Source organism: Mya arenaria, chromosome 9 (genome assembly GCF_026914265.1).
Source record: "Mya arenaria isolate MELC-2E11 chromosome 9, ASM2691426v1".
In the NCBI taxonomy this organism is placed as follows: Eukaryota; Metazoa; Mollusca; class Bivalvia; order Myida; family Myidae; genus Mya; species Mya arenaria.
The window spans coordinates 37920767-37947996 of record NC_069130.1 but is presented as its reverse complement, the minus strand read 5'-3'; the positions used below and the strand labels follow the sequence as shown (position 1 = coordinate 37947996).

Genomic DNA, 27230 nt, shown 5'->3' with positions numbered 1-27230 from the left:
CCAATAATGAACCATCTAGCCTTGATAACAGGCACCACCATGTAATGGTAGAGTGTAGCCTGCAGTTTAGCCCCGAGATGACAGGCTTTCTGGTTGTCTATATCCTCTGGCAACACAAGTGGGTCAGGGTCGACTAGCACCAAACTGTCATCTTCAGCTGTATCTGGTTATAAACCAATAGATCATAATGAATTCAATAATCTTCAACATACTTTTTTGATACTTCTGATGAATGCTAAGCTAAAAACTTGACTTAAAGACTTCTTGATTTTTTTACTAAGATTGCTCCTAAATGATGAATAATACACTTACTCATAACTATCTTTACTTTTTTATTTATACATCAAATCAAACAACTTTTATATTCACCTATATACTGCAAAGGATTTTCCATTGACAACAAAGGGACATCATCCTCTTCCTCATCTGAAGTGACCTCCCTTGCTGAGGTCACATGACCCGTATCACCATGGTTACTGTTGTCAAGGAACTTGGAAACATCGTCAGGAACGGACAGGTTTGTGCACAGGGACTTGGGTAAACAGCAACAACTGAAAAAAACAAACACATTAATTCACAAATATAGTTGAAATATTGACAGAATATACTGGTACCTCTAGTGGTCTTTCCATTTATGATATCAATAAAAAAAATGTTGATAATAATTTGATGTCAATTTAGAATTGCTTCGGTGTATTATGTCCACTGAGTGTCACAGATATATAGATTATGGGTACATATATAATAATTGTTACTTAAACAGAAAGTAACGGTTTAAGGTTTCGTCATGCCAACCTAAGATAAAACGTAAGATCCTTTGTTTTACATTTGTTTCCCATTGCTTTAAGTTCAGGTTTTAAATTTGCCAACCCATTATTAAATCAATATAAATTTAAATTGAATTAAAAAATTTGCTAACAATGAATTAGCAAAAAAACTTAAACCCTTGCGAAATTTGACCATTCTATTGTATCCCAAGCCTCAGGCAAGGGTTTTAGTAAAAGAGGTGTGGAAGGGTGCTGCACCCTGTCCTTTTTGGTAGCACCCTTCTGCCCTCATGGAGACCAGTATTTGCACCCTCCTGTCCTCATAAAATAAATTGCTTACAATATTTCTTTTAATTGATTAAAACTTACAATAATTATAAATTAAACAAACTTGTCATAATTGGCAGTTGAAACCTAATATTGACTTCAATTAAACTCAATTCCTAACATTTACTGTCAAATTTATAAGGGTCCAATTCTTCACAGCCTTCAAAATATGATCTTTCCTCCCTTAGCCCCCTGTCCCTTTTCTGAAGCACCCTGCCCTTAACAAAACCAGCAGTGCGTTCAGTAAGGCTGGTTACAAAATCCTAGCAAACATTTCGTTTTGTATCCCTGTTGCAAGGCAGTGCAAACACTGCGAGGGGAGAACCAAACAGCAAATGTTCACCGCAAACATGTTTACTGAACGCATGGCTGGCTAAAACCATACAGGCACTCACAGGAAAGCGTATATTTTCCCTTCACAATGGCGGAAGGCAATGTCCCAGATGTACAGCACTGGAGGCATGGAGATCATCACAGTCAACCAGCAGTTGGCCACAATCAGCGACATAAACAGGCCAAAGTCGTGTACTGCAGGGATCTGGAATATAAACAAACACATCACACTGTCTAATGTTGTACAACTCGTCATGAGCCTTAACAATAAAATTAATAACTATAGTTATAAATGTTGGACATTTTTACACAAAAAGAAGCACAATATTGATTCACATTTGATAGATGTAAAAAACAATATATAAACAAGAGCTGTCACAGTATGTGACGAATGCCCCCGAATGTGACATTGACCTACGAACAAGGTCAGTACATGAAAAGTTGATCTTGCCTTTATGTGTCAAATACATATGGCAAGTTATTTTAAATTTACTCTGAACATAAAATAAAAACACCCATACTTGACAACCTACACTGTTATGTCCTTATATTCAGAATTCCCTTGTGAATAAACACTTAGTGTATCTTTCACCTTAGAGGTAGGGACATGGGTCTTGCACAGGACACGTCGTCTTCGTATGTGGAACACATGTAGCAAGTTATTTTAAAATCTGTCCTTACAAGGGAATGTTACAGCCCGGACACGACAACCTATACCCTATGTCCTTGTATGCAGCACTCCATTGTGAATAAACACTAAGTGTGACCTTGACCTTTGAGGTAGGGACACGGGTCTTGCACGCGACACGTCGTCTTGGTATGTGGAACACATGTGGCAAGTTATTTTAAAATCTGTCCATACAAGGGAAAGTTACAGCCCGGACACTACAACCTATACTCTATGTCCTTATATGCAGCACTCCATTGTGAATAAACACTATGTGTGACCTTGACCTTTGAGGTAGGGACACGGGTCTTGCACACGACACGTCGTCTTGGTATGTGGAACACATGTGGCAAGTTATTTTAAAATCTGTCCATACAAGAGAAAGTTACAGCCCGGACACGACAACCTATACTCTATGTCCTTATACGCAACACTCCATTGTGAATAAACACTAAGTGTGACCTTGACCTTTGAGGTAGGGACACGGGTCTTGCACGCGACACGTTGTCTTGGTATGTGGAACACATTTGGCAAGTTATTTTAAAATCTGTCCATACAAGGGAAAGTTACAGCCCAGACATGACAAACTATACTCTATGTCCTTATATGCAGCACTCCATTGTGAATAAACACTAAGTGTGACCTTGACCTTTGAGGTAGGGACACGGGTCTTGCACGCGACACGTCGTCTTGGTATGTGGAACACATGTGGCAAGTTATTTTAAAATCTGACCATACAAGAAAAAGTTACAGCCCCACACGACAACCTATACTCTATGTCCTTATATGCAGCACTCCATTGTGAATAAACACTAAGTGTGACCTTGACCTTTGAGGTAGAGACATGGGTCTTGCACGCGACACGTCATCTTGGTATGTGGAACACATGTGGCAAGTTATTTTAAAATCTGTCCATACGAGGGAAAGTTACAGCCCGGACACGACAACCTATACTCTATGCTTATATGCAGCACTCTATTGTGAATAAACACTAAGTGTGACCTTGACCTTTGAGGTAGGGACACGGGTCTTGCACGCGACACGTCGTCTTGGTATGTGGTACACATGTGGCAAGTTATTTTAAAATCTGTTCATACAAGAGAAAGTTACAGCCCGGACACGACAACCTATACTCTATGTCCTTATATGCAGCACTCCATTGTGAATAAACACTAAGTGTGACCTTGACCTTTGAGGTAGAGACATGGGTCTTGCACGCGACACGTCGTCTTGGTATGTGGAACACATGTGGCAAGTTATTTTAAAATCTGTCCATACGAGGGAAAGTTACAGCCCGGACACGACAACCTATACTCTATGCTTATATGCAGCACTCTATTGTGAATAAACACTAAGTGTGACCTTGACCTTTGAGGTAGGGACACGGGTCTTGCACGCGACACGTCGTCTTGGTATGTGGTATACATGTGGCAAGTTATTTTAAAATCTGTCCATACAAGAGAAAGTTACAGACCCGGACGGACGGACGGACGGTGCGATTTTAATATGCCCACTTTCGGGGGCATAAAAATAATGCATTATTATTTTAAACTCATTCAACCTTATTGATCAAACTGAAAATGTGTATGATTTGTGTCGAGATAAAAAATATTGGTAATACTTTTGCACTTTTTTAACTGTAGAATTTGAAGCCATAAAGATATAAAATTGAAAACCTTTATACGAGTCAGACAGATGTTGGCCAGACTTTTAAGCAGATATTGTATACAGCAGGTGGTAGATAGTCTAATGTTAGCTGAAAATCGACCTTTTTTCACAGGTAACCATAGCACGGTGAGCAACAAGGTAACTGATACCAATGGAGATCAGGTACTGTAAATGAACTATTAGACGAGTTTGTCTTTTTAGGAACTGATTTTGCCAATTCAGCAAAGAATTTAAAATCTGCTAAATTTGATGATCAGTCGTAAATATTAGATACCAACTACGCTTGTCACAATTACCCACCACCTAGATGGTAGGCAGAGTCGGAAGTCCCAAACTGACCAATCGGCGATCAGTACCGCCTCCAGCTCTCTGTTATTTGAACCAATAAAATAGTTCACTGAACATGCTAATTCTTATGTATCAATATACAATATGATCAATGTTTTGCTTTGTCTCAACATGGGCGTTTATTACAACATGCACTGGGTCACCAGTGTTCTCAATAAAAACTGGCTGCATACCAAAATAGATGGTTAAAATGGCAATTGGGCCGCAGCAATTCAAATCAAAATAAGTGAATTTTAAGTACAATAAGTAGTACTCTGGTGTTTAGTAACTGAACAGTTTGAAACAATTTTTAAACTTATTGAGAACCCTTGGGTCTAAATCAGTAAATGCATGAACTTGCCAGACTCAGCAGGTGTGGAATAAATGAATGATGCGCTTCTATAAGGGAATATGCATCTAATAGGACATTTACGGTATATTCAAATGTCACAATGTTTCACAAACCCATCAAAAGCATTATCCCTACTCAGGTTAATTTTCTCTTCCAGGAATGCTTGGTCAACACATAAGAGGTCATGTTATCAAAGAGCCTATTACAAAATACCATAGGTTTAGAAAATTAAATCATATATTTAATGAGTGTCACAAATCAAATTGAGAAGTCAACTTGCAGCATGAAAAACGCTTCCCCTTAACTGACCCAAAGAGTTCTTTTTCGAAATAGATAATACATTCAGAAATAAATCTCAAAATCATTGATTGAAAAAGCAATTGCACGATACAAAATGTATGTGCATTGAAAAGAAGACTCCAATGATCATCTTTACTCGTATACACTCACCATCGAGGCCATGTTAGCAGCAAATGCAGCAGCAGTGGTAAAGGAAGTGAAGAACGTTGACTTCCCAGCAGTGACGATTGTGTACTTTGTGCGCGCTCGAGGGGTATGAAGGTGGGTGGCTTGTCGGTACACATTAATAAATACGAACACATCATCTACACCTGGAGTGGAGATTAAAGCAGGTGGTTGGGTTTTTTATATTAAATTTTAAAAAATACAGATGAAATTATGAAATTATATATAAATGGATGGTTTGCAGACTATGAGCCAGCCTTGAAGTTCCTTGAAATTCATGATGTCAGGGATTTGATTGACCTGGCAGCTGGAGGGCTGAAACCAAATTGGCCATGGGTTCATGGGGCACTCTTGGGGTCAAAAGCTCACTGCCGTAGAAGAAAAAATGACTTTTTAGAAGCTCTTTTGAGGCCTCTCCTGACTTCAAATTTCAAGCAAACTATATATATATATATATATATATATTGCTGATGGCAGCAGTCAGAATCTCCAATGTGTGAAGTTGATCAAAAGGCTGCATCTATTGCACTTGAATTGATATAACTTAATAGCAGATGTAGTGAGCCACAATCAAGCAATGCTTGCTAAGATTGTTTGCAAACATTAGTATGATGGTTAAAATTTTGCGTCTGCTGAAACAAATGTGAGTCAGTCAGAAGTCTGCTGATGTAAATATATTTAGCAGAAAAAATGTTCCAACACTTACCTATGCCAATAATCACAAAAGCAGCGGCGCCATTTAGAATCCCTAGAGCCCGAACTCCAAACACAACACGGTAGAAGAAAATCGCCAATGGGGCACTGAGAAGAATACTGATAAAACCCCAGAAGGTCAGCCATATTGACCCAGACGTCAGCACCAACATGAGCACAAAGATGGCAAGCAAAGCATACACGGCAAGATTTAAATCTTGCCAGAATGTTGTTTCAACTTCGTAATCAAATATTTCATTGCCTCCATAGAGGACTGAGAGTTCACTGAAAAAGAAATTAACAATTTCGGTTTCAGTTTATATACAGTTGACATCGTTAATACGAAATCGTAGGGACCCAAAAATTTATTTATTTTGGAATAGCGATATTTCGGATTAAAATTTTTCAGAAAATGACAGCGTTCGCAAATAATAGATGATGTGAAATACTAAGTCATGAATATTACAATGTTGGTTACACGATACCAATACGATACATTGGGTTAGAGTGATCTTTCGTATTCAAATTTTTTTGTTGAACTATTGTTTAATAAATGATTAATAATTCATTATTATACTTCTTTATTAAAATAACATAAAACATTTACAACAAAATGACAGCACATGTATGCGGTCGAGTTAGCAATGCAGCGATCAAATCTGATGAGATGAGACATTTTCGAATGATTGTGTTAACCAGCTATTATAGTCACACTTCTTGACCCAAATGAATCGGTCATTTTCTGACATCGATGTTTGTAACATACGCATACTCAATGTCATTCTTTAACAAGTGCTCATTGTGCTCCATTGTCACCTCAAGCCGATGCCCGAGTGCATTCGCAGTATGGTGTGAAAAACTATGAGATGATCGAGTTCGAAATAAGAATTGATAAAATGGTATGAAATACGAAATCGGGACCGTAATTTTTACTTCAGATCAGTGACTTTTTTGGACTAGCGATTTCTGATAAAAGATTAAAAGAGTAGTTAAACAAAGAAGGAAAAAAATCGGGACCGAAAAATGATTTCGAAATAGCGATAATTTCGGATAAACAGTGTTCGGAATAGCGATGTTCAACTGTATATAAACAATGTATATGTAACAGGCTATTCAATATGTACATATTGCATCACTTTTACTGCCTTGCTTTAAAGCTAAGATATTTATAGCGACATAGCAGAGTGTCTGCCTGACGAGCAAGTGGTCGCGGGTTTGACCATACGAGATGCACATAGCTATTTGTGCAGTTTGTTACATAATGACATAATATCTCAGATGTGAAAATTAAGTAAGCAGTTAAGTTAAAGTATATTCCCGTAAATAAAAGAGGTACAAAGGGACAAATTGGCAAAAATGTAATACAATTAGCTAATGCCATAAGAAATCAAGCAATATTAAAATCAGGGATGTGATTGACCTGGTAGCTGGAGGGCTGAAACCATTTCAGCCACGGGTTCTTGGGGTGCTCTTTGGGTCAAAAGCACACTGCCGTAGAAGAAAAACTGGCTTTTAAAAGCTCTTTTGAGGGCTTTCCTGACTTTGAATTAAAAGCAAACTGGAATATCAACTTAAACAACCGAAAGCACCCAAATAACATAAAAAAATCAGCTAATTTTTTTTTTTAATTTTTTTTTTTTTTTTTTGGGGGGGTGGGGGGTGGAGGGGTCTATGTGGCCATTAGATCAGTAGAATTCCGCGAATTCATGGACAAATCACATCCCTGAAAATACAGTGCATACCAATCAATTGACAAAAGTACACAATCTTTCCTACTTAAGAGATCTGATAACAACTCATTGAAAGGTATTGTGAATGATCTTGGTTTTCGATATCAGTAAAGATTACATCACACAAATGATGCTCGGATTAACATTCAAGTTGATGAATCATACAAATGTATATCATTTTCCTTCCAAATTTCAAGTTTTGAAAAGGAACATAGTCAGCTCTCAAATAACATTACAGAAGGACTATAGTCAAACTGACTGACTAAGATTTTGTTTTAACAAAGTTTTGCTAGAAAAATTAAATTGAAAATAATTAATGTTGGTTTTCATGATCTTCAAAACAACATGTACAACAAAATAGTAAACTCCAATTTAAAAAAAATAATGAAATTGAATAGTTTTGTTGAAATTTTTCAAACCAATTACTGGGAGGTATCAAAAAAAGAAAAAAACTACTACAAAAAATAGACTTCTGACAGTACAATATAGTGTTTGAAAATTGGACTCCATTTGCTATCGATAATCAAATCGAATCAGACCAAGCATTTTGATTTACTACTGGACCATACTCGAAAGCTCATAATATTATTTGGGAATACATTCTTTCATCATGATTATTTAAATGGTTTAACATAGAGTCAGTAAGTGTGATACTATAGTCATGCTTATTGGAGCAGTTAATAAATGGCTATGAACTTATATTTAACTTTGACTTTAATTACTTCACCTCTAACAAACATAACAACAGAACACATTTATCAGATGCAAAATGATGCAATCCGAAGTAACAGAAGTAACATTAGCGACATGGATGTTGGACAACCACTATCGATTGTTGCCGACATGACATTATTAGCGACGATTAATCGATTGTACTCGATAATCGTTTCATCACTAGTACAATACATTGTTTTATCTGGCCAGGGTGCTAAGGGAGAAATATGATGGTTTTAAGCTCCATGATGGCAGAGGCTGCTTTTAACTCTTAATCTAAGAGCTATCGGCACAGCAATGTTTTTTTGAGTGAAAACAGCACTTTAAATTTGGAATCCTAACTAAATATCAGATAAATTTAACTACTATGCACACTTTCAATGATATATAAGAAGGCCTCTTATTGGCTGATGGAAAGGTCTTCAGAAGGTGACCTTTTATGAGTTGTTCTCAGATCCTCAAGCAGAGCAAATATATCGAGGATGTGACATTTACTGTATCAAATATAAACATACCTGTTGGATGATTGGGAGAGAAGGTTTATGTAAGAAACAACAAAGTCTTTAAACTTCTGCGTCTGTTCATGTCGATTTAAGTAAGGTGTTGAAAATCCTGCAAGATAATTAATCAATACCGTTTACAAATTGATGCACATGTATGTAAACTGATATTCTAAGATGTGCATGCTACCTTATATAGTGAAACTTGTTACGATTATTCTACCATAAATTGCGTAAAAAAAACATCGTAATAATTCTGAGTGTGAACATTAAAGGGGCTTGACACCAGATGGTCCAAAAATTGGCAAATGGATTATTTCCACAAAACAAGCCCAGAACTGTCAATATATGCTACATGTAGTATGAGGCCAATAACCAGACATTTTACATGATTTAAAGAATACTTTTTCGCTGTTTCAGCTGAATTTACCATTTTAAAAATAGTGCATAATTGTTTCCAAGTTTATAACTTGTGTATATTTAGCAGGTGAAAGTCATGTGATAAGTACAGATACATATATTGACAGTATTTTCAAATCAACTGGGATTTACATGGTCGACACACCCAGTAAATTTTGAATTGGACAAATACGCAAAAACTGCAAATGATAGAATTCATTGTACACAACATTATCAATTTTATGAGAGTTTTTGACAATTTTCTTCTTTCCTTGCAATTGTATCATCTGGTGTCTAGTCCCTTTAAGTATAACATTCTCAAACTAAGACTTGTCTAGTTACTGGTTACAGGTCATATGAAGCAAGACTGCTTATTTACAGAGTAGTTTTCACTTACATGTCAAATGAGCAGAAAAGCCATGTCAGGACAACTTATATTAACACATGTGCACAATGACATCTTAACATAAATAAAAAACTTTTTTATGATTCTTATCTGACAACAATATTACAAGAATGACAATATAAATATCAACAATCTCAAGGGCTAATAAAATTCATGACAGAATTATTGTAGTCCATTTATATTGACATAATGCACCAGTCAATGTAACCACGGACCACCCAGGTCAAGGGGTTTACCGGGGATAGCCGGGGAAATGGGCCGTGTTTTTATCTTCCAGGTTGCCCCACAGTGCCGGATGAATGCGGTGGTTTTGTCCTAGCGCCAAAAAAAGCGGGGAATGGGCCTTACCTAGGGTCCCTGGGGTGTGGGGGCATTTTGAGGGGATTTTACCAGCAGTTCGTCCCCATTGGATGGGGATTTTACCCGGGCTTGGCTTGACCAAAAGACAAAGTCCCCGCTATTCCCCGGACTGGGGGGCCATGGTTACAATTGACTGGTGCATAATAAACAATCAAGTCATCACAGAGTAAAGATATAAATAACCTTACCTTTTAAGGGAGCACCAAACAGCACTTCGGTTCTTATCAGCCTGCTTTTCAAGAAGGAGCTGTTGACCTTCTCATCCACATAATAATAAAACTTTGTTGAAGTCATCGCAAGCTTTAGGGCGCTATCGATGTTGTCCATGTTTTCACCAAGCCCGTCATAATAGACATTACCAATCTCGTCTTTTGACGGGAAGAAGTAACTCAGTAAGGAATTTAAAGGGGCACAACCGTTAATGGCTTTGACAGCCGGATCTTTTTGTATCACTGCGTGGAATGGGTCTTTAAGGCAGAACTCTGAGAACTTTTCATGGGCAATGATTTTCTTCTCAATTTCATGAATGTGTTGTAATTTTTCTCTTGTAAAAATATTTTCACCATCTTTAGCCATAAACACAACCTGCAAGGCAATAAGGACATGTATTATCTTTAACAGCTGTCATTGCTTGTTCATAAATTATTAATGTCATAATAGTCTCTTGATTATGGATCAGGAACTTGAAAATGGCATTTATTTTAACACAAGATATAAGGTTTAAAGGGTCTGTACACCAGATTGGCACGTAACAAATCTTAGGACAATTATCTAATAGAATGTGTTACGCTTTGATATCATTATTTAAAAAAAAAAAAAATGTAAAAAAAAATTGTGTCGGAGACCGGGTTCGAACCTGTGTCGCCAAAATTGCAGTCCAGCATCGTATCCACTGAGCTACGATGGCTTACTCTAATTGGGTGACATAATTAAGCTATACACATACCTCGGTAATATCACTTGATATCCCCGACTAGCCAATCATGCATAAGGAATGAATTCTACCTGGTTGATACATGTATACCCAGTAATCTTTTTTAATGGAAAAATACGAGATAACTGCTAAACTTAAATAAATTGTAAACTATGTGGTACTTCAGTTAGTAAGTTTCAATGCATTGTACACATCGATGCCAAGTTTATGTCAGTTTTCGACAATTTTCTTTTTTTTTTGCTATTTTATCATACGGAGTACAGCCCCTTTAAAGGCACTAGCCAATGTTTTTGGACCAAAAATTAGTTTTCCTGGTTATGCTTTTGAAAACACTTATTATTACTCTATGATATTGAAATTGCAGGGAAAAATACAATTTTAGTATAAAAAGTATTTTTTGGTGTGAACCCATGCCGGTCAAATCAAGAAAAAATGGCCACCAGGACTTAAACATACATGTAAGTGATGGCTATTGTGACCATTTTATTATACATTGATTACATCGCATGAAAATGTCAATCAACCAATGACGCAACAGTGGAATCACTCGCTGAAACCCGTTTTTATAATTGTAATTTCCAGAGACGATATTTTAGCAAATATCAAAATTTACTGAATGGTTCCAGCTTTTAGTATATTAGTTTTAATACTCCTTCTGATTTGCCACAATTTATTTTGTAATTAAAAAAAAGTATATTACAAAACATGAGGGAGTCCCTTTATATATAAACTGAAACTTTATTAATACTTCAATAAGAAAAAATCCTCAAAATGAAGTTGGCTTTTTTTAAATGTCATTTGACATAGTTTTTGGCATTCAAGACTTTCTAAATCCTTTGTGTTTGCAATGTTTGGCGGGCTATTTATCTAAACAAATATATTATGATTTGGGCTTATCATAAACCTACCTGCATTCTCCACAGTGGGTAATACTGCTGGGGCAAGGCAGTGATAATCTGGTTCCCATTTTCCTGGGTCACATCTCGCTTGTCCCGCTGTTCCAACACCCTGTCCTGTTCGTGGGCAGCAAATTGAAATGAGCTTTGTCTTTTGGCCCTCGACTTGCCTTGATCTGTACAAAGAGCATATTTGTTGTAAATACATTGTAATTAATTTAATTATTAAACCTAATTTTGTATATTTGTAAAGTTTGGTAAAGGGAAAACTTGATATTCATTTTATATCACATGCAAGGGATTATGATGTCACTGTTTATTTCACTATTGGACTCTGATTGGATAAGGGCTACATCCTTTAATCAATGGTATATGATGTTACAAGTATTGGCTATTCTTTTATACAAATGTATGTTATTGATAACATTAATTCATTTAACAACAAGGCAGGGCTTCCATTAAGAATTTGAAACTGGAAGTATGAACTTCCTGTGAATCACTTTTTGAAGTTTTACACTGAAATATGGAAGTTTTAAAGTCTCCATAATGCAATATCTTTTGCAACTATTTTTCAACAAATATATTTAAAATCAAATAATTTGCACTTTAACTTGTATAATTATAATTAATTTTACTTAAAAACACTTAAACTGATTGAATAAGGACTTTAAAAGTAATATTGACAAAAGGTTTTGATATTTTGAACTTCCATGCTTTCAACTTTGGAAGTTTTCTTCAAAATTATGGAAGTTTTTATACTTCCAAGGAATCAACTTTGAAAGTTTTAACCAATTTCTAGGGAGTAATATACTTCCAAACTTCCTTTAATGGAAGCCCTGCAAGGAGTTCTGATTGTTAACTCAGTAATCGCTTTAGCCCAAAATAAGGTCTTTCTGTGCTCACATGTATACATGCGTTATGTCACTGGTAACTTGTGTACAAAGTTTCATGACCTTTTTTGGTGAAAAATGTTAAGAATTTTTGAGTACCATGTATGACCTAAACGTTTTGCCCTTCTTCACAGCCATTCGTTTTTAAAACAAGCTACTGGTAAAACTGGTCAACTTACCACGTTGGCTGAAAACCCAGTCAAAGTCCACAGTGGCCATTTTATCATAGTCAATTTTCGACTTTGACAGGTTACGCTTGGCTGCCTGCAGAGCCCCCCAGTGCATTGATGCCTCATGTTGGGGAATCCGGAATGCCTGGTACGACTTGTCTATAACCGGAGCAGGAGTCTTTTCTAACAAAGTATACACCCCTAGTCTCACGCTTACACCGACCAGGCAAGACAAGACAAATAAACAAATTAAAATGTCAAATCTCTTCTTCCACTTATCATTGTTGAAGTAAGCAAAGTTGATCCTAGGAATCCTTTGAATTTGTGGTTGCACACAACAGTTACACAATGCGTCTGTTTCTGGATCGTGTCCTGCAATGTAATTCAAATTGTCTAAAAAAATTAAATTTTAAAATCCCTCCCAGCATGGCAAAGTTCCAGCCAAGATGTCTCCAGCAATATATGCAGCATAACATAATGATTAAACTCATGACTATAAATTTGAAGTAGGGTTTTGGGTCTTGGTTGCAAATTGCTTTTACGAAGTTTTTTTTAAATCCCTCCTTGTATGACAAAGTTACAGCCCGGACTCGACTAACTATTCTCTTATAATCACTAACAATAACTCTGTTCAGGGGTTTTTCGGCCCCAATCAGCTTCTGAAAATAATATGATTTTCCCCTACCCGATAGAAAACTCCCCTTTTAATTTTCCTTTAAAACTACTAGCCAGGCCCAAGTGGGTATCAGTCTAGATCTGACGCCATCCTTATGAGAGAAGATGTTTCTAAGAAGACTGAATTACCTGAAATGTAGTTGGCAGGTATGTCTTCAGAGATGTCCAAGTCTTGAGAGAGAAGAAGCTCTTCATCATTTAGGTCATCATCCAGCGGGTGATACGGTCGGCGAGATGTTGACAAGAAAAAGCTGACCATGATCACAGGCACTGAGATGGCATTGATGGTCTTAGTTTTGAATTAACCCTGTGTATCAAACAATAGCTGATTCTTTGCTAGAAAATCACACACGCTCTTTACAAATCTGAAAATGGACAATATTGTAATTTTTACACATGAGCATTTAATAAAAATGATTTCTTAAGTTAAAGTTTAAGTTGCAAATAACTTGATCATTAACATACTAGTTGAAAAAGTGTGAAAAAAGATATTGTATTCAGGAGACTTAAACTTCCACATTTCAGTGAAATACTGTCAAAATTGATGGACAGGAAGTTCATACTTCCAGAACTTTTCACATTCTTAATGGAAGCCCTGAGCAAACTTTCTTATTACTCTTTCAATTAATATACATGCAATAAATATTAACATAACAATATTCTATATTTAAGAAAGTGCTTTACTCTGTAGTTTAATTGTGCTGACATTTTAGAATTCAGTGCACTGTGTTGTTGTGTATGATTAACGCCAAAACAAAAACTCTAGACTTGTGTGATTTAAGGGATAGAAGCAGGCACTCAGGGTTCTAAGGTTTCCACTTACTAGCATTAGGCAGTTGTTCGGACTCAATATTTTAAGAATTTTGAATACAAAGAATAGAGAAACATACATGTACAAATGCCCGGCAAACACTCGTTTGTTGTTATTTATCTTATAAAGGGGCATAACCTGACAATTATTAAATCCAGGGTTATTGGAATTTTTAATGTCTCTTGCAGCATGTGTACCAAGCATTTTAATATTTTCAAAGATTTTAGAAACATACAATTGTAGCTAAGGTTGTACCCAGTACCCAGTTGAAAACATGTGACACCAGGATGATTCTTAAAAGGCAATTCTCCTAATATTGGATATAGCGGCACATGTATTATATTTGTGAGTATTATCTTCCATACATCATCTCCGTACTTAGAATGATTCAACAAGTTCAATGCTGATAAATATCAACAATTTTCACATACAAATGCATACCGCACACTATTTATTGAACATTAATTGTCTTGACCATTTGGAACAAAACAGTTAAGTCAATTGCAAACTTTGTGACTGAATTTATAAACTTGTTCATTTCAATAACTTGGGTTGTTGGTGCCGAAACAATTTCTAATAGTAATATGCCATCTTAGTCAAGCAAGCTTTCATACTTCAACCATGCAGTGATAGAAGTAGGGGGTTCTAATCCAAGCAGACTCACAAAGCATATTTGCGCAGTCTATCAATAATCAATCCACATTATGCAAGGTAATAAAAATATCTGACTCGAGGGCAAGAATTTTCTTTACCAATTTTTATATGGAACATGAAATGAACGTCTACTATTTTAGAGACTAGCGGAAGCCATAACTAGCCAACCTGGGCTGGTATATAATGTGAATATTAATTTTCTAAGAAATTGTGCAAAATTTGTCATTGATGATTGGATGTATTTAATCAATTTACCAAATTTACCAAATTTGCCTGGAGGTCTAACAGGTGTGACGAACGCATGTCTGTTATGCAAGAAAATAATAAGCGAAACAATAATCGTTTTGAAAAGAACATAGTAGTTGAAAATGCAATGCATATTCAACATGTATATGTGTTAAATGACTTAAAATCATAGATGTAGTTAAATAGAGTATCGATCTGCTTCTCAAAAAACAGCTGATCAGTTGACTGAAAGAACAACAACAACATTAAAATATGATAACATGTCAACAACTTTAATGTAAACAATGCTTACACTTATGTTTTATAAACAGATCCGATTGAAACAATCTGCTTTTAAAACTTTCACAGCAGAAAAACAACACAAAAACGTATTTTCCGTTGTTGCTCCGTGTTTTCCTTTTTTCTTTGTTGACAAAATTATATTACACTATAAGACATATCGGCACGTTTTCAAACGGTCACGATTGTGTGAACAACTTAATACATGTAATTAGCCATATAATAAAGTACAATATGGAACAGTGAAGACACCTATCATTTACAGAGAGGGCAAACATTCAAGAAAGTAGATGCCGTGTGACAAGATAGACATGGTAACACTTTACATATTGCAATACGTAAAGATTAACATTCAGATAACCGATCAATTTATTGAAGTGTTGCTTTTAATTATGCACTTGTTCTTAGGGAAAATGCGAAATAGATTACAAGTATCTTCCATGGCCGAGAGTGTAAGATAGGTTCATTCCGACCCGAGCGTACGGTGTTTTGCGGAAACGAGGTTTACCGAATTTCCGCAAAACACCCTGCGCGATGGTCGGGAAAAACCTAACTTATGCCCCCATATTTCACCAAGGATTGTTTTTTTCCAATCGGCCCGATTTGTACCAGATTATCCCCGATGATATATTTTTTTGATCGGCCAGATTGTCGTCCTGAATCGCCTCCAATCGTCCCCATTTTTTAAACCGATTGAATCCCGACCAATGAACCACGGCGAGGGACGATTCACGGACGATCATCGAGCGATCGACACGTTTCAGGGGCGCATGTATGCGAAAGTACGCGCAAGTACCCGCAGGTACAAGACAAATGCCCGGTAGAGACCCGCATCTCGTGCGCAAGTGAGCGATGTTCGCGCGTTGTTCGGCCGAGAGGGACCAAAAATGGGCGATCCCGGCACGAGAGAGGACGCTTTCGGCCGCTCTGCGGCCGATGTCCCCCTTTCTTACGCCGTTCTTCGCGCGAGAGTGGCCGAATGTAGGCTTATGTTGACGCAGATAGCCGCAGAAACCCGAAAGTAAACGTTCTTCGGACGATTTAAACGATCTTTGGCCGACTAAATTTGCCCAGATCGGCGAGAGATCGGTGTTTTTGTGGCCCGACTATATAAATCGAGCCAGATCGAAGCCTTTCACCATTTTCTGACAAGCCAGTGAAGGTCATGGACCAACAAGCAGTGCTGGGGCTTGTTGTAGCTTTACAACTTCGTACTGCTATAGCACAGCAAAATGTTACAAGACTAGAAAGTATGCTGAGGAGAAGGAACAAGGTCAAGAGAAGATATATGTTAAAAAGAAGTATGTTGTTGTGAATTGTTAAAGGTTTTTCACCTGTGTTTTGTTTCAGTACTTGTTCTGAGAAAAGTTTGCAGTTTATTTTTTTTATTATAAAGATTTTATAGTTCTCTGGCATTGGTATTAATTTGTACATTTATTATTATTTATAATTACTTTGAGTAAATATATGCGTTGCTGTTCTATTAAGTAACAATTAATTATTTGTGACATTTAAAAGGATTTCTATATGTTCTGGTGATGGTCGGGTGCTTACACTCCGACGACACTACGCACGATCCTCGGAAGAGAGCGGCAGAGGCTAAACGAAAGCTCCAGAAGGCTCCAGAGGGCTCCAGAGGGAGGGCGAGACAAGTGGACCTTCAGAGGACCCTCGGACGCCAAGGCGACCACGGGCCGACTGTTTTGATCGGCTACTGTTTTTCAACTTGTTTAAAAACAGTAGCCGATTACTTTTTAGGTACCCGACCATCGGGGGACTAATGCGATCGCGCCAGATCTTACCCCGAAGGTATAGGTCAGCGCACGTTAGTGCACGCAGGTTCCCGACTTATTTTGCAAAAATAGGGCCGATCGACTAAAAAAGAGATCCGGTACTCTCGGGACCAAAACAATCCTTGGTGAAATGACCCTATTACACGAGCGGCTATGGTAGATGCTTTTTCTCCCACCTCAGTTAAACAAAATTAAGTAAAAATGTATTTTTTGCTGGAACTCTTTTGTGCTTAATGAAAATAATTGCGTACGGATATGCGATAATTTGTGGTTGTCATGGATATGCGCGCAGTGATTCAGAGTATGTAAATGGTCTGATCGGTCTTTAAATAGTTCTAAGAAGAGTGAAGCATTATTTCTTGAAATTTGCGTGAAACTGTTTTCTGGTGACATTTGAAGCAAGAAATAAATAACTAGCGTTCTAAATATTGCCACAAGACAAGATTTCCATGATGCTACAGACGACAGTCTTCAACAAAGGATGTGATTACAAAGTGGTGACCATTAAAAAGAAGTTCCATACGGGCATTTTATCTTCGCCCGTGGGCAAGATACGAATTTCTAGCATGGTTTAATTAATGGATCTACTTTTCTCCCACCTCAGATAAGTAGATCCAATAATTTAACCATGCTAGATATTCTAATCTTGCCCACCACATTATAATAACCTCCCTTGTTGAAGACTGTCGTCAGTAGCATCATGGAAATATTATCTTATGGTAATATTTAGAACGCTAATTAATTATTTCTCGCTTCAAATGTCACCATAAAACAATTTTCACGCACCATTCAAGAAATAATGCTTCATTTTCCTTAGAACTATTTAAAAAGACCGATTTGACTATTAACATTAACTGGATCACTGCGCGCGTATCCATGACAATCACGTGCTATCGCATATCCATACGCAATTATTTTACTAAGCACACAAGAGTTCCAGCAAAAAATACATTTTTAATTAATTTTGTTTAACTGAGGTGAGAGAAAAAGCATCTACCATAGCCGCTCGTGTAAGATAGTTTCATCCCGACCCTCGCGCAGGGTGTTTTGCGGAAACGAGGTTTACCGAGTTTCCGCAAAACACCCTACGCTCGGGTCGGAATGAACCTATCATACACGAGCGGCCATGGATGATACTTATGATCTGTGGTGGAAGAAAAAAAATCGCTAAGTTGTCAATATAGTGAACAGATGTTGAGGACATAAGATTGTCAAATTTATCTAGATTCGGCCACGAGCTGTAATAAGGTTTGAGATATTTCTTTCTCTCACCTCAGATAAGTAGATCCAATAATTTAACCATGCTAGATATCCTTATCTTGCCCACGGGCGAAGATAAAATGCCCGTATGGAACTCCTTTTTAATACTCACCACATTGTAATTACCTCCCTTGTTGAAGACTGTCGTCAGTAGCATCAAGGAAATCTTGTCTTATGGTACTATTTAGAACGCTAATTAATTATTTCTCGCTTCAAATGTCACCATGAAACAGTTTTCACGCACCATTCAAGAAATAATGCTTTATTCTCCTTAGAACTATTTAAAAAGACCGACTTGAGTATTAACATTAACACGATCACTGCGCGCATATCCATGACAACCACGTGATATCGCATATCCATACGCAATTATTTTCACTAAGCACAAAAGAGTTCCAGCAAAAAATACATTTTGTTTAACTGAGGTAGGAGAAAAAGCATCTACCATAGCCGCTCGTGTAAGTTAGGTTCATCCCGACCCTCGCGCTTGGTGTTTTGCGGAAACTCGGTAAACCTCGTTTCCGCAAAACACCCTACGCGCGGGTCGGAATGAACCTATCTTACACTCTCGGCCATGGAAGATACTTATAGTCAAGGGTCTTTATATTTAGGACATAGTATTACGATATTCATTTTCTACGACATTTATGTTACAGTGCAAGAATTTACGTTCCGATATTATTATGTTTATATACATTCCAGATACAATGGGTAGGTCGTGTGACGAAAGTGTAAATTTTGTAAAAGCTATTCTATATTTATTACCATAACACACTTTAGATATTTTTCAAACTGAAAGTCATGATGATAGTCTACTCGAGTTGTTTATGTTTGCATACCAAGTTTGCTTATACATTGTATATATATATATATATTTATATCGACGATGCATTGTTTAGTTGATTCAAAGCTGATATCAGCAGTGGATTGATTTTTGCCAGATGTCCGACATTCCTATTTAGTTTAATATTGTTTAAATTTGATAAACCCAATTTATGCCTCCATTATTATATGATATTGTTATCAGCGTCAGTCTTAAGAAATGTATATGCATTCATCAATATTGCATTATTTGTTTTTAAAAGTTTAATTAATCCAACATTTTACCATTATTAGTCGCCTAGCTATTATCATCGGGAAGCGCCCAAGTTCACCGTATAAAACCATCTAGATTGGTCGACTTTTTATGTTTAAAAGTTTTCGGAGAAATTTACAGTGAGTTTATTCTATATTTTAGATTCGTGATTTCCCCCATACCTCTGCACTATAATTTATAATTGGTGAAACAAGACTGTCGAATAGTTTACATTTATCAACTGAATGTAACACAATTATGATGAAGACGATAAACAAGTTATGGAGTGTGTATGAAGCGTGCTGCGCTTAAGTGTTCGAAACCAATAACCATTTTTAAAGCAGTATATATGCCCAAATATTTGAAAGATTTTACAACGTCTAGTACGTATCATATTGCAGAGTAAGAATTCAAAGCTTGTTTGGCGTCCGTTTTCAAATACTATGATTTTTGTTCTGGTAGTATTTATTCTTAATCCCCAGTTTTTGCAATATCGTTCTAGGTTATGTAACATAGACTGTAATGCTTCTGGTGTTTGAGCGAACAACACCGCATCATCTGCAAATAGTAACAGAAATATCTTAGTTGCAAAAAAGTATCATATATATTTAACCATTACGTATATTTCTGTTAAAACATGCATGTCTAATATAACACTATCACTCCGCATGTTTGCAAATGAGTTGATTGGAAAGACATATTGCTGTACAATATTGGTGATATTCCAGCAAGTCATAGTTCGCTTATTTTTGTTTTTGTATCTGTAATCAAGCTTTATGTCATTACAGTAGTTAATTTTCATTTTCATCACTCTGATATTTACCCTTTAATTCATTTCATAAAAACACTCTTTAAACCTTCGTCACTTTCTGCCTTTAAACAGGAAAAGACGTCATGAACATATTACACAGCTATGACGTAATATAACCGGATGTGACGTCACACTTAAACAGAAAGTATAATATTTCTTTAAAAGTATAGTAGTGTTTTTGTTGTGATTTTAATATATATTATCTAAGTATTCATTCTACTTCTAATTGGAATTAAACTAAAATGTTAATTTTGTTTTACATAATACATTCTTCCGGGAAATTCATTTCTGCAATCCATGTTCAGAATCAGAGGTGTGGTAAATTTCATTGCTTAGTCAGTGTGTGGTATTCGGCTGAACATCATAATAAAACAGGTCGTTTTTGGTTATTTTATACCAGAAAAACCACATGTGATAAATATATCTGACACTCTATACCATTTAATCCACAATTTCATTATAAAATTAATTATCGCTAACTTTCAAATTTCCTGAACTGAATATATAAATTTGTATCTTTCATGCCTTTCAGTGAATATTGGAGTTTTATCAGTGTTTTTTTTATATTTTCACTGCAAACTAAGGAATTAAACTTTAAGAATAACTGTTGAAAATAAATAGTAGCAACTTCCTTTCGATTAGAACGGAATACCTCAAATAAAATATTGCGTCTGTTTGAATAAAGATGTTTTGGAAATACCTAAAATATACCGTTATTAGCGAAATGGCAATCACTATATGTTTTAAACGTTTTTTAAAGCCGATTGCTTGAAAACCTGCTTTTGACAATTTCGTATATAACATAAGACATAAGACAAGTGTTTGTCCATAAAATCGATGTTTTATAATCTATTTGATATCTTCTCAACCTGTCTGACTTTGTAAATATAAACTTCCCGGAAAATTCACGAAACAATTATAACTGATAAACTAGAATACTCCAAGTTTTACACTATGCAGATCATAGACAATTGTGCTATTAAGACATCCCATCATGGGAACTTACCCGTCTACAAGCCAATAAGACTGATTTCTGACAGCGAGGGTGATTTTATATTTATCATATGTATCATGAAACAAACTCATTAATTTGTAAAACTGTGCTTAATCCAATGTTAATCTTCATTTGTTTTGTTTACTCGTTCGATCTTGCAAATGTGCATTCAGTAAACGCCCTATCCAGTATATTTTGGTCAATGTATTCATGTACTGGTCATTTTAAAACTAATTCGGACACTGCCTATTATTATTAGGAACATGAATCATTAATAAAAGATCATTATAAATGAATGTTTATAAAAAATGAAACACTAAAAATAATAAACTTCCAAAAAATATTGGATAACTATTTCTCTACAAGCCTGTATAGGAACGACAAGTGTACGTCATTGACGATCAAAACTGTGTGTGAGGTGCGTCACGAGGATAGCAAAGGTGTATTTCAAAAAGGGGGTATCAATATTAATATAGTTAAAATACCAATTTATCTAAAGCACATAAGAAACACAGAAATATCGATTTCGGTGCAAGATCGTATAAATTTCACTCGTGAGAATATGTTTTTCTATGACACTCGTGGTACAATAGCTAACTTAATCACATATCTCAGGCATATTATAATAAGAGTTTTATGTACTTATGAACCAGTCAATTGTAATCACGCCCCCCCCCCCCCGGTCCGGGGGTATACCGGGGATAGCCTGGGATATGGGCCGTGTTTTTACGTTCAAGGTGGCTCCGCAGTGCCGGGTGAATGCAGTGGTTTTGTCTTCGTGCCAAAAATGGCGGGGAATAGGCCTTACCTAGGGTCTCTGGGGTGCGGGGGCATTTGGCGGGAATTTTAACAGCAGTTCTTCCTCACAAGGCGGGGATCTTACTTGGCTGGACCAAAAGTCCAAGTCCACGCCATTCACCGGGACGGGGGGGGGGGGCGTGTTTACAATTGACTGTGCATTAAGTCATGTTAAATGTGACCTTAAAGCCTTAGACTCTGACGATGTCCCCCCAGGATTTCCTCTGGTTTCAATGAACTTAATTCAAGGAACATTTTGACACTCATGCAGTGACACAATATGGTCCACAAATCGTCCTTTTTTGGAGTAGAATTTATGAAGAACACGCCGTTGTGCACAATTATTTGTTCAGTTGCAGTATCACTCTTTTAGCATATAGTACTGTATGTTCGTATCTTCTTCAATATATATGCAAACAGCTACAGAAACATGCTCAGTAGCAAAAAGTTTAAACATAAACCCGGTTTAGTGACAATGCCTGCATAACCACTCTGCATTTTTGTTGAACGAAACAAAAGATTAACGACGTGCACCAAGACATTTTAATACAATGTAGCATGTGGTATCGAAGCATCATATCAGTATATCAGTATCATAATTAATTACATGTATACACATGCCAATGCAATAGAATATTGGACAATTGGAGTTAGATGATACTTTAAGTTTTGTACAGCGGGGCGACTAACATCATATGCTGTCTTTATATTTCACAACAAAAATGCTGGGCAGTTTGACCTTAAAACGTATGTTTTATTCATATTGTCCAAGGTTGTGTTTTCCCCGTTTGATTCAATTCATGCACGATTGGACTGCCTTCCTGTTTTGTAAATCTCCTCTTTGTTGTTGTTGTTGTTGTCGTTGTTGTTGAACATCATTCTTTGCTCAGTCCTTTCGCAGATACAATGTCCTATCACACTGCATGAGTGGACTGAAAATGCCAAAAAATAATCTCAAAAGTTTTCTAACAATACATATTGAGCCTAGCCTGTGAAAGTTCAGTTGAAAACTGTTAGACCACACAACATAATCAGAATAAACATACTAATAAGATACGTACTTATTCTCTTTAGATGACGGGTATATATCTTTATTCCCATTTCATGTGTTAATCTCCACTCCCTTACCGAAAACTCATCAATTCTCTGCTAGTATTCTGCAACAACTAATACTGCTTTGAGACTGTGTGTACCGAATAATGCATAACTTTGATTGTTTGCTTACTGCGTACCTGAAAATCGATTTCCCTTTAAAAAGCCCCCGAATGTCGCGTTGCAAAACCATAGTGACATGTTCTTACCCAAAAATTTAATAAAGTGGTTCAAAATGAATACGATATTCCAAGCGGGGTCATACCTTTGTGAAGTAACGTTCACGACCATCCTTTGTCTAGCCAAAATGGGCGTGGTCATCATTTGAACCTTTACATCAAAGTGGCAGAGGAGTTCTGACAATAAAGATGGGTGTTTTGTGAACTCTGTTTCCAGTTTCCAGTGCAATATCGCATGGTGATGGTCGGAAAAGCTAGTGCCTGTCTTGAAGCCGCCACAGTGCGTGCATTTTGGAATAAGCCTTTTAATGTCGGATGTCTAAATGAAATACAGATAGCAAGTTCACAAAAACACAACATACATATGGACATGTAAATACAATTTCATCGGATGGTGACAATAACTCATACAGTACTGACCTGTGATTTGGATGATTTCATTTTCCATAGTCGTGATTTTAGAACATTAGCATTGACTACTAATTTGTAATGCGATCTCTGAGATTTTATATCGACTTTGCCCTGTGCTATGTTTATTTTGTCTTCTTTCAATAGGCGCATGTTTCCTTCTGACATCTTTCTCACCAACTCCTAAAACAACATACACTCGTCATTGTTACGAACATTTCGTTTATTCAGAAACAAATACACACACCCGAGTTCTACCAAGACGTTTAACTTTGAATGGACTTCGTATAAATGACTCAAATGTAAATTGTACATCATAATTGTAAGAAATAAGATTTGATAGTTTGTCTGCATGGATAAACCTCTAGAGGGTTGGTTCATGTCTTAATTGGGCGTTGACTGAACGGTTAATGTGGTATTTCAAAATGAAAGTCCTATACCATCTAATGAATCCATTGTTTAGCATATCTTAAAACAGCTAGTTGGAGTACTTTCCAAATTAATACTTAAACATGTCACCTGCGAATGGGCAATGTTTATATTTTTTTTTCTAAACAAGACAACATTAATAGCCTTAAGACAAACACATCTTTATCAACATAGGACACAAATGCCCCCACTTCCCGCCTTTGTAAAAAACGGAACCGCCATTTGTCCACCCATAGTTGTTGAATGTGCATCACATATTCGTGAAAGTTTGTAAATAACTTTGTGAATTGCTAAGATGTGGGGTAGACAAACCTATATTTTCAGTTAACTAAATAAACTAGTCATCACCTTATCATAACAACACATCTTAAATATAATGAATGTGCACGGGCTTAAATACCTGCTGCTTTTCCATCGAAGTCAGTATATCACTCACAATGTACATGGAAACCAACCCTTCCTGCATAAAGCCACGACCATCGTTTGACATCACATTTTGAACCGAACCAAATACCAACAGATGGAAAGACCTTTGTTTGTACCCATGATAAAACTCAAGGACACATTTGACATCTGCGTGGATTGGCACCGTTGAACAGTATATGATTGGAGTTGATTTTAAACTGAACACATTGTTAATTCTCGCCAGGTCTAAAGTGGACATAACTGAAACAATGCATATAGTGCTTGTTTAGAATATATGTTCTAACTAAGATATTCTGAAATACAATGTTGTTAAGATATTTGGTCTGACCATTTTGGAGTATTCTTGTTTGCATTTTTAGCTGAATTTACTATTACAAACTCCCTTTTAAAATATACTTTCGTGTTTAAACCTTTGCACTTTATTGAAGTAAGTTTATGCCATATGAAGCCAGATCAAATTCAAACAATCAAATAAACATTTGGAATGTAAAACAGCACAATAATCGTAGTTTATCAGTATGGAAAGACCCAATAATGCATGTATAATAAACGTTTAATTAATGAATCCATCTCCACCAATCATTTGAGGCGTTCGACAGTTTCTTTTTTATATTGTTTTGGTAAAAAGTAATAATTACACATATTTAAGGATGGTCCAATTTGCAGAGTGTATACATACCCCTTAAACCTTCGTCAAAATACGTGTTGTATTCAAGGCATGCATTATACCATTTAACCAAAAGGTCTGTACATTCAGCCCTTTGAAACATCGTAATGTTGCCGTTTTCAATTCGCTGTAGAAATTCAGAAAAGGAGGTCGCCATGTCTTCTTCGCAATTATGTCGTACAATTTGCAGACATATATCCTTCAATTCTCCATAACTCATGTCCCCGTTGTTGCGTATTTCAAATCCAACTCTTTTAAGTTTCCATTTGTGTTCCTCGGAAAGGTTTGCATGCGTTAAAGTAAAACAGCATTTCAAAAACCCCACAATGGACATGTGAAAATTACTTAAAAACATGGCTGAACAATGGAGGTTTTCCACAACATTCGTAATCACAACTTCCGGAATGAGGTAAATGTAAAAATAACCATCGCTCCAATTTCATGTTTAAAAATGATTTTGGTTAGATAATTTTGATTTTCTTTATCTTCTGTTATCTATGATCCAAAAAACATATTTCAAATATGTTAAAAATATGATATTGAAAATCGTCGCAAATGTAAAATGTCGTCCTTTTTGCGCTAACGATATCTTCGCTCATTTTTCTTCCACATGAAAACATTTGCGCACAACTCTGTTCCTCTCGAATTCTGCACATTTTCCCCCTCAAAAACAAAGTTTGCACATTCTTACTTGCGTTTTTCCTTCGTTAGGTGAAATAAATGTCAATATTTTGTATCGATTGACCCACCTACATGTAGGCCACTGTCTTCCAAAACAAAAAGGATCATCGAACTGTTTTATAGACATCTTCATAGTGTTCCTTGTTGTTTTTTTTCCATTTAATTCACTGTCATCAGTTTAACTTACTGAGATATTTCGACAGCCAAATATTCACCCATTCGGCCCTTGAATTTTATTAAAATTAGATACATCTGTTATAATCAGTATGTTCTAAACGTTTATGAATTCTAACTATCCCGTTCATTTTGGTTCGTCCTTTTGCACCGCTCCCCAAATGATTCTTTATTTAATGTAGTATTTATGTTCTTACATTTGAAAGCCATGAGACATATACTCTCTACCCGTATTGGAGATTGCGTAGGATAAGTAAACTTCACTGTCTTGATATATTATTTATAAACGAACCGCGCTGCACGATTTTGGCCCTTCGGACAAAAACTTACCATTATTGATTTATTTTATTTTTCCATTAACGTATATTTCAGGAAGCAATACTGAAACGTTCATGATTATATCGCTATTTCATGCTATTCGGCGGTTTGTTGAAAATTAACGGTGGATCATATCCTGATTTACTCACCGTTTGAAATAGTAAGTTTATCGAAATGTAGCAGTGGTTGAAATAACAACATATATGGCGTTACATTCCAACTTTTTATCAAGTACGCCTAGTGCTGACTCGGTGAAATATATTGCTATCTTACAGTAAATGGGATAAAATAACTTCCTAAACATTTTTTCGTATTACCGTTAGTAAAACCGTGCACTTTAATAGTTACTCTGATACAAACAACTTTCTTTTATATAATTATGGAAGAGCATGATCATGCGGTGCAAACTTTGACCTCTTAATTTGATATCACACACATGAAAAGCAAAAGACATGGTTCAAATAGCATGCATTAATTATTTTCGTATCTCTATACCAAATGGCTGTCAATGATAGTGTATTTTTAATCGTACACAGACATCCCTATAAATGATTGATATTCTATTTTATAAAAACACACACGACAGTTTGATTTTGTCCAAATAATTCATGGGAAAGAACTTGAAAACTATTGAAACATGGGTTAAGACAGTTTTCCAATGATCCCGAGTTTCCCTGAGGCAGTAATCCCATTTTTTTATCGGTAAAGCTAATTTGATGCGTGTGTATCTCCCGTTCAATGTCGTTTAGGCTCTTACCTTGTGCATTTAAAAGGGGGTTATATTTGATGGTTTGATTACTGGTCTTGTCACTGTATTTTCATTATATTATTAAGTACTTGTTATAAAACCTACAGAAAATTA

The 27230-nt window shown here is 36.2% G+C and overlaps 2 protein-coding genes across 3 annotated transcripts in view; both read right to left on the bottom strand.

Annotated features, from left to right (window-relative positions):
* Positions 1–15403, bottom strand: part of LOC128202801 (protein dispatched homolog 3-like) — a 32296-nt gene extending 16893 nt beyond the window's left edge. Inside the window, exons 1-11 of the mRNA XM_052903941.1 lie at positions 15277–15403; positions 13403–13638; positions 12608–12970; positions 11551–11714; positions 9897–10293; positions 8559–8655; positions 5613–5884; positions 4892–5052; positions 1490–1632; positions 370–551; positions 2–163 (exon numbers count right to left, since the gene is read on the bottom strand). Coding sequence (XP_052759901.1) covers positions 2–163; positions 370–551; positions 1490–1632; positions 4892–5052; positions 5613–5884; positions 8559–8655; positions 9897–10293; positions 11551–11714; positions 12608–12970; positions 13403–13532 — 2071 coding nt within the window. The 5' untranslated portion in view covers positions 13533–13638; positions 15277–15403. The remainder of the gene's footprint in view (position 1; positions 164–369; positions 552–1489; positions 1633–4891; positions 5053–5612; positions 5885–8558; positions 8656–9896; positions 10294–11550; positions 11715–12607; positions 12971–13402; positions 13639–15276) is intronic.
* A 5175-nt stretch (positions 15404–20578) lies between these two features.
* On the bottom strand, positions 20579–26283 carry LOC128203061 (uncharacterized). Of its 2 annotated transcripts, none has more exons than XM_052904317.1 (5): positions 25208–26283; positions 24503–24768; positions 23686–23856; positions 23352–23584; positions 20579–22926 (listed from the first exon to the last, which is right to left on the bottom strand). In XM_052904317.1, the coding sequence occupies exons 1-5, from the start codon at positions 25548–25550 to the stop codon at positions 22881–22883; spliced, it is 1059 nt and encodes a 352-aa protein (XP_052760277.1). In that variant the 5' UTR covers positions 25551–26283; the 3' UTR covers positions 20579–22880. The 2 variants fall into 2 exon arrangements, with proteins under 2 accessions (XP_052760277.1, XP_052760276.1); XM_052904316.1 differs by lacking the exon at positions 20579–22926 and adding an exon at positions 22972–23226.
* Positions 26284–27230: the final 947 nt, after the last annotated feature.

Excerpts from the sequence above, each read along its gene's own strand:
- LOC128203061 (XM_052904316.1), bottom strand. The coding sequence starts at position 25,550 with ATGTTTTTAAGTAATTTTCACATGTCCATTGTGGGGTTTTTGAAATGC. Across the intron at positions 24,769-25,207 it reads TTTTGACGAAGGTTTAAGGG|TTATGTCCACTTTAGACCTG; the intron begins GTATGTATACAC and ends GCATTGTTTCAG. Across the intron at positions 23,585-23,685 it reads TGAAATCATCCAAATCACAG|ACATCCGACATTAAAAGGCT; the intron begins GTCAGTACTGTA and ends TATTTCATTTAG.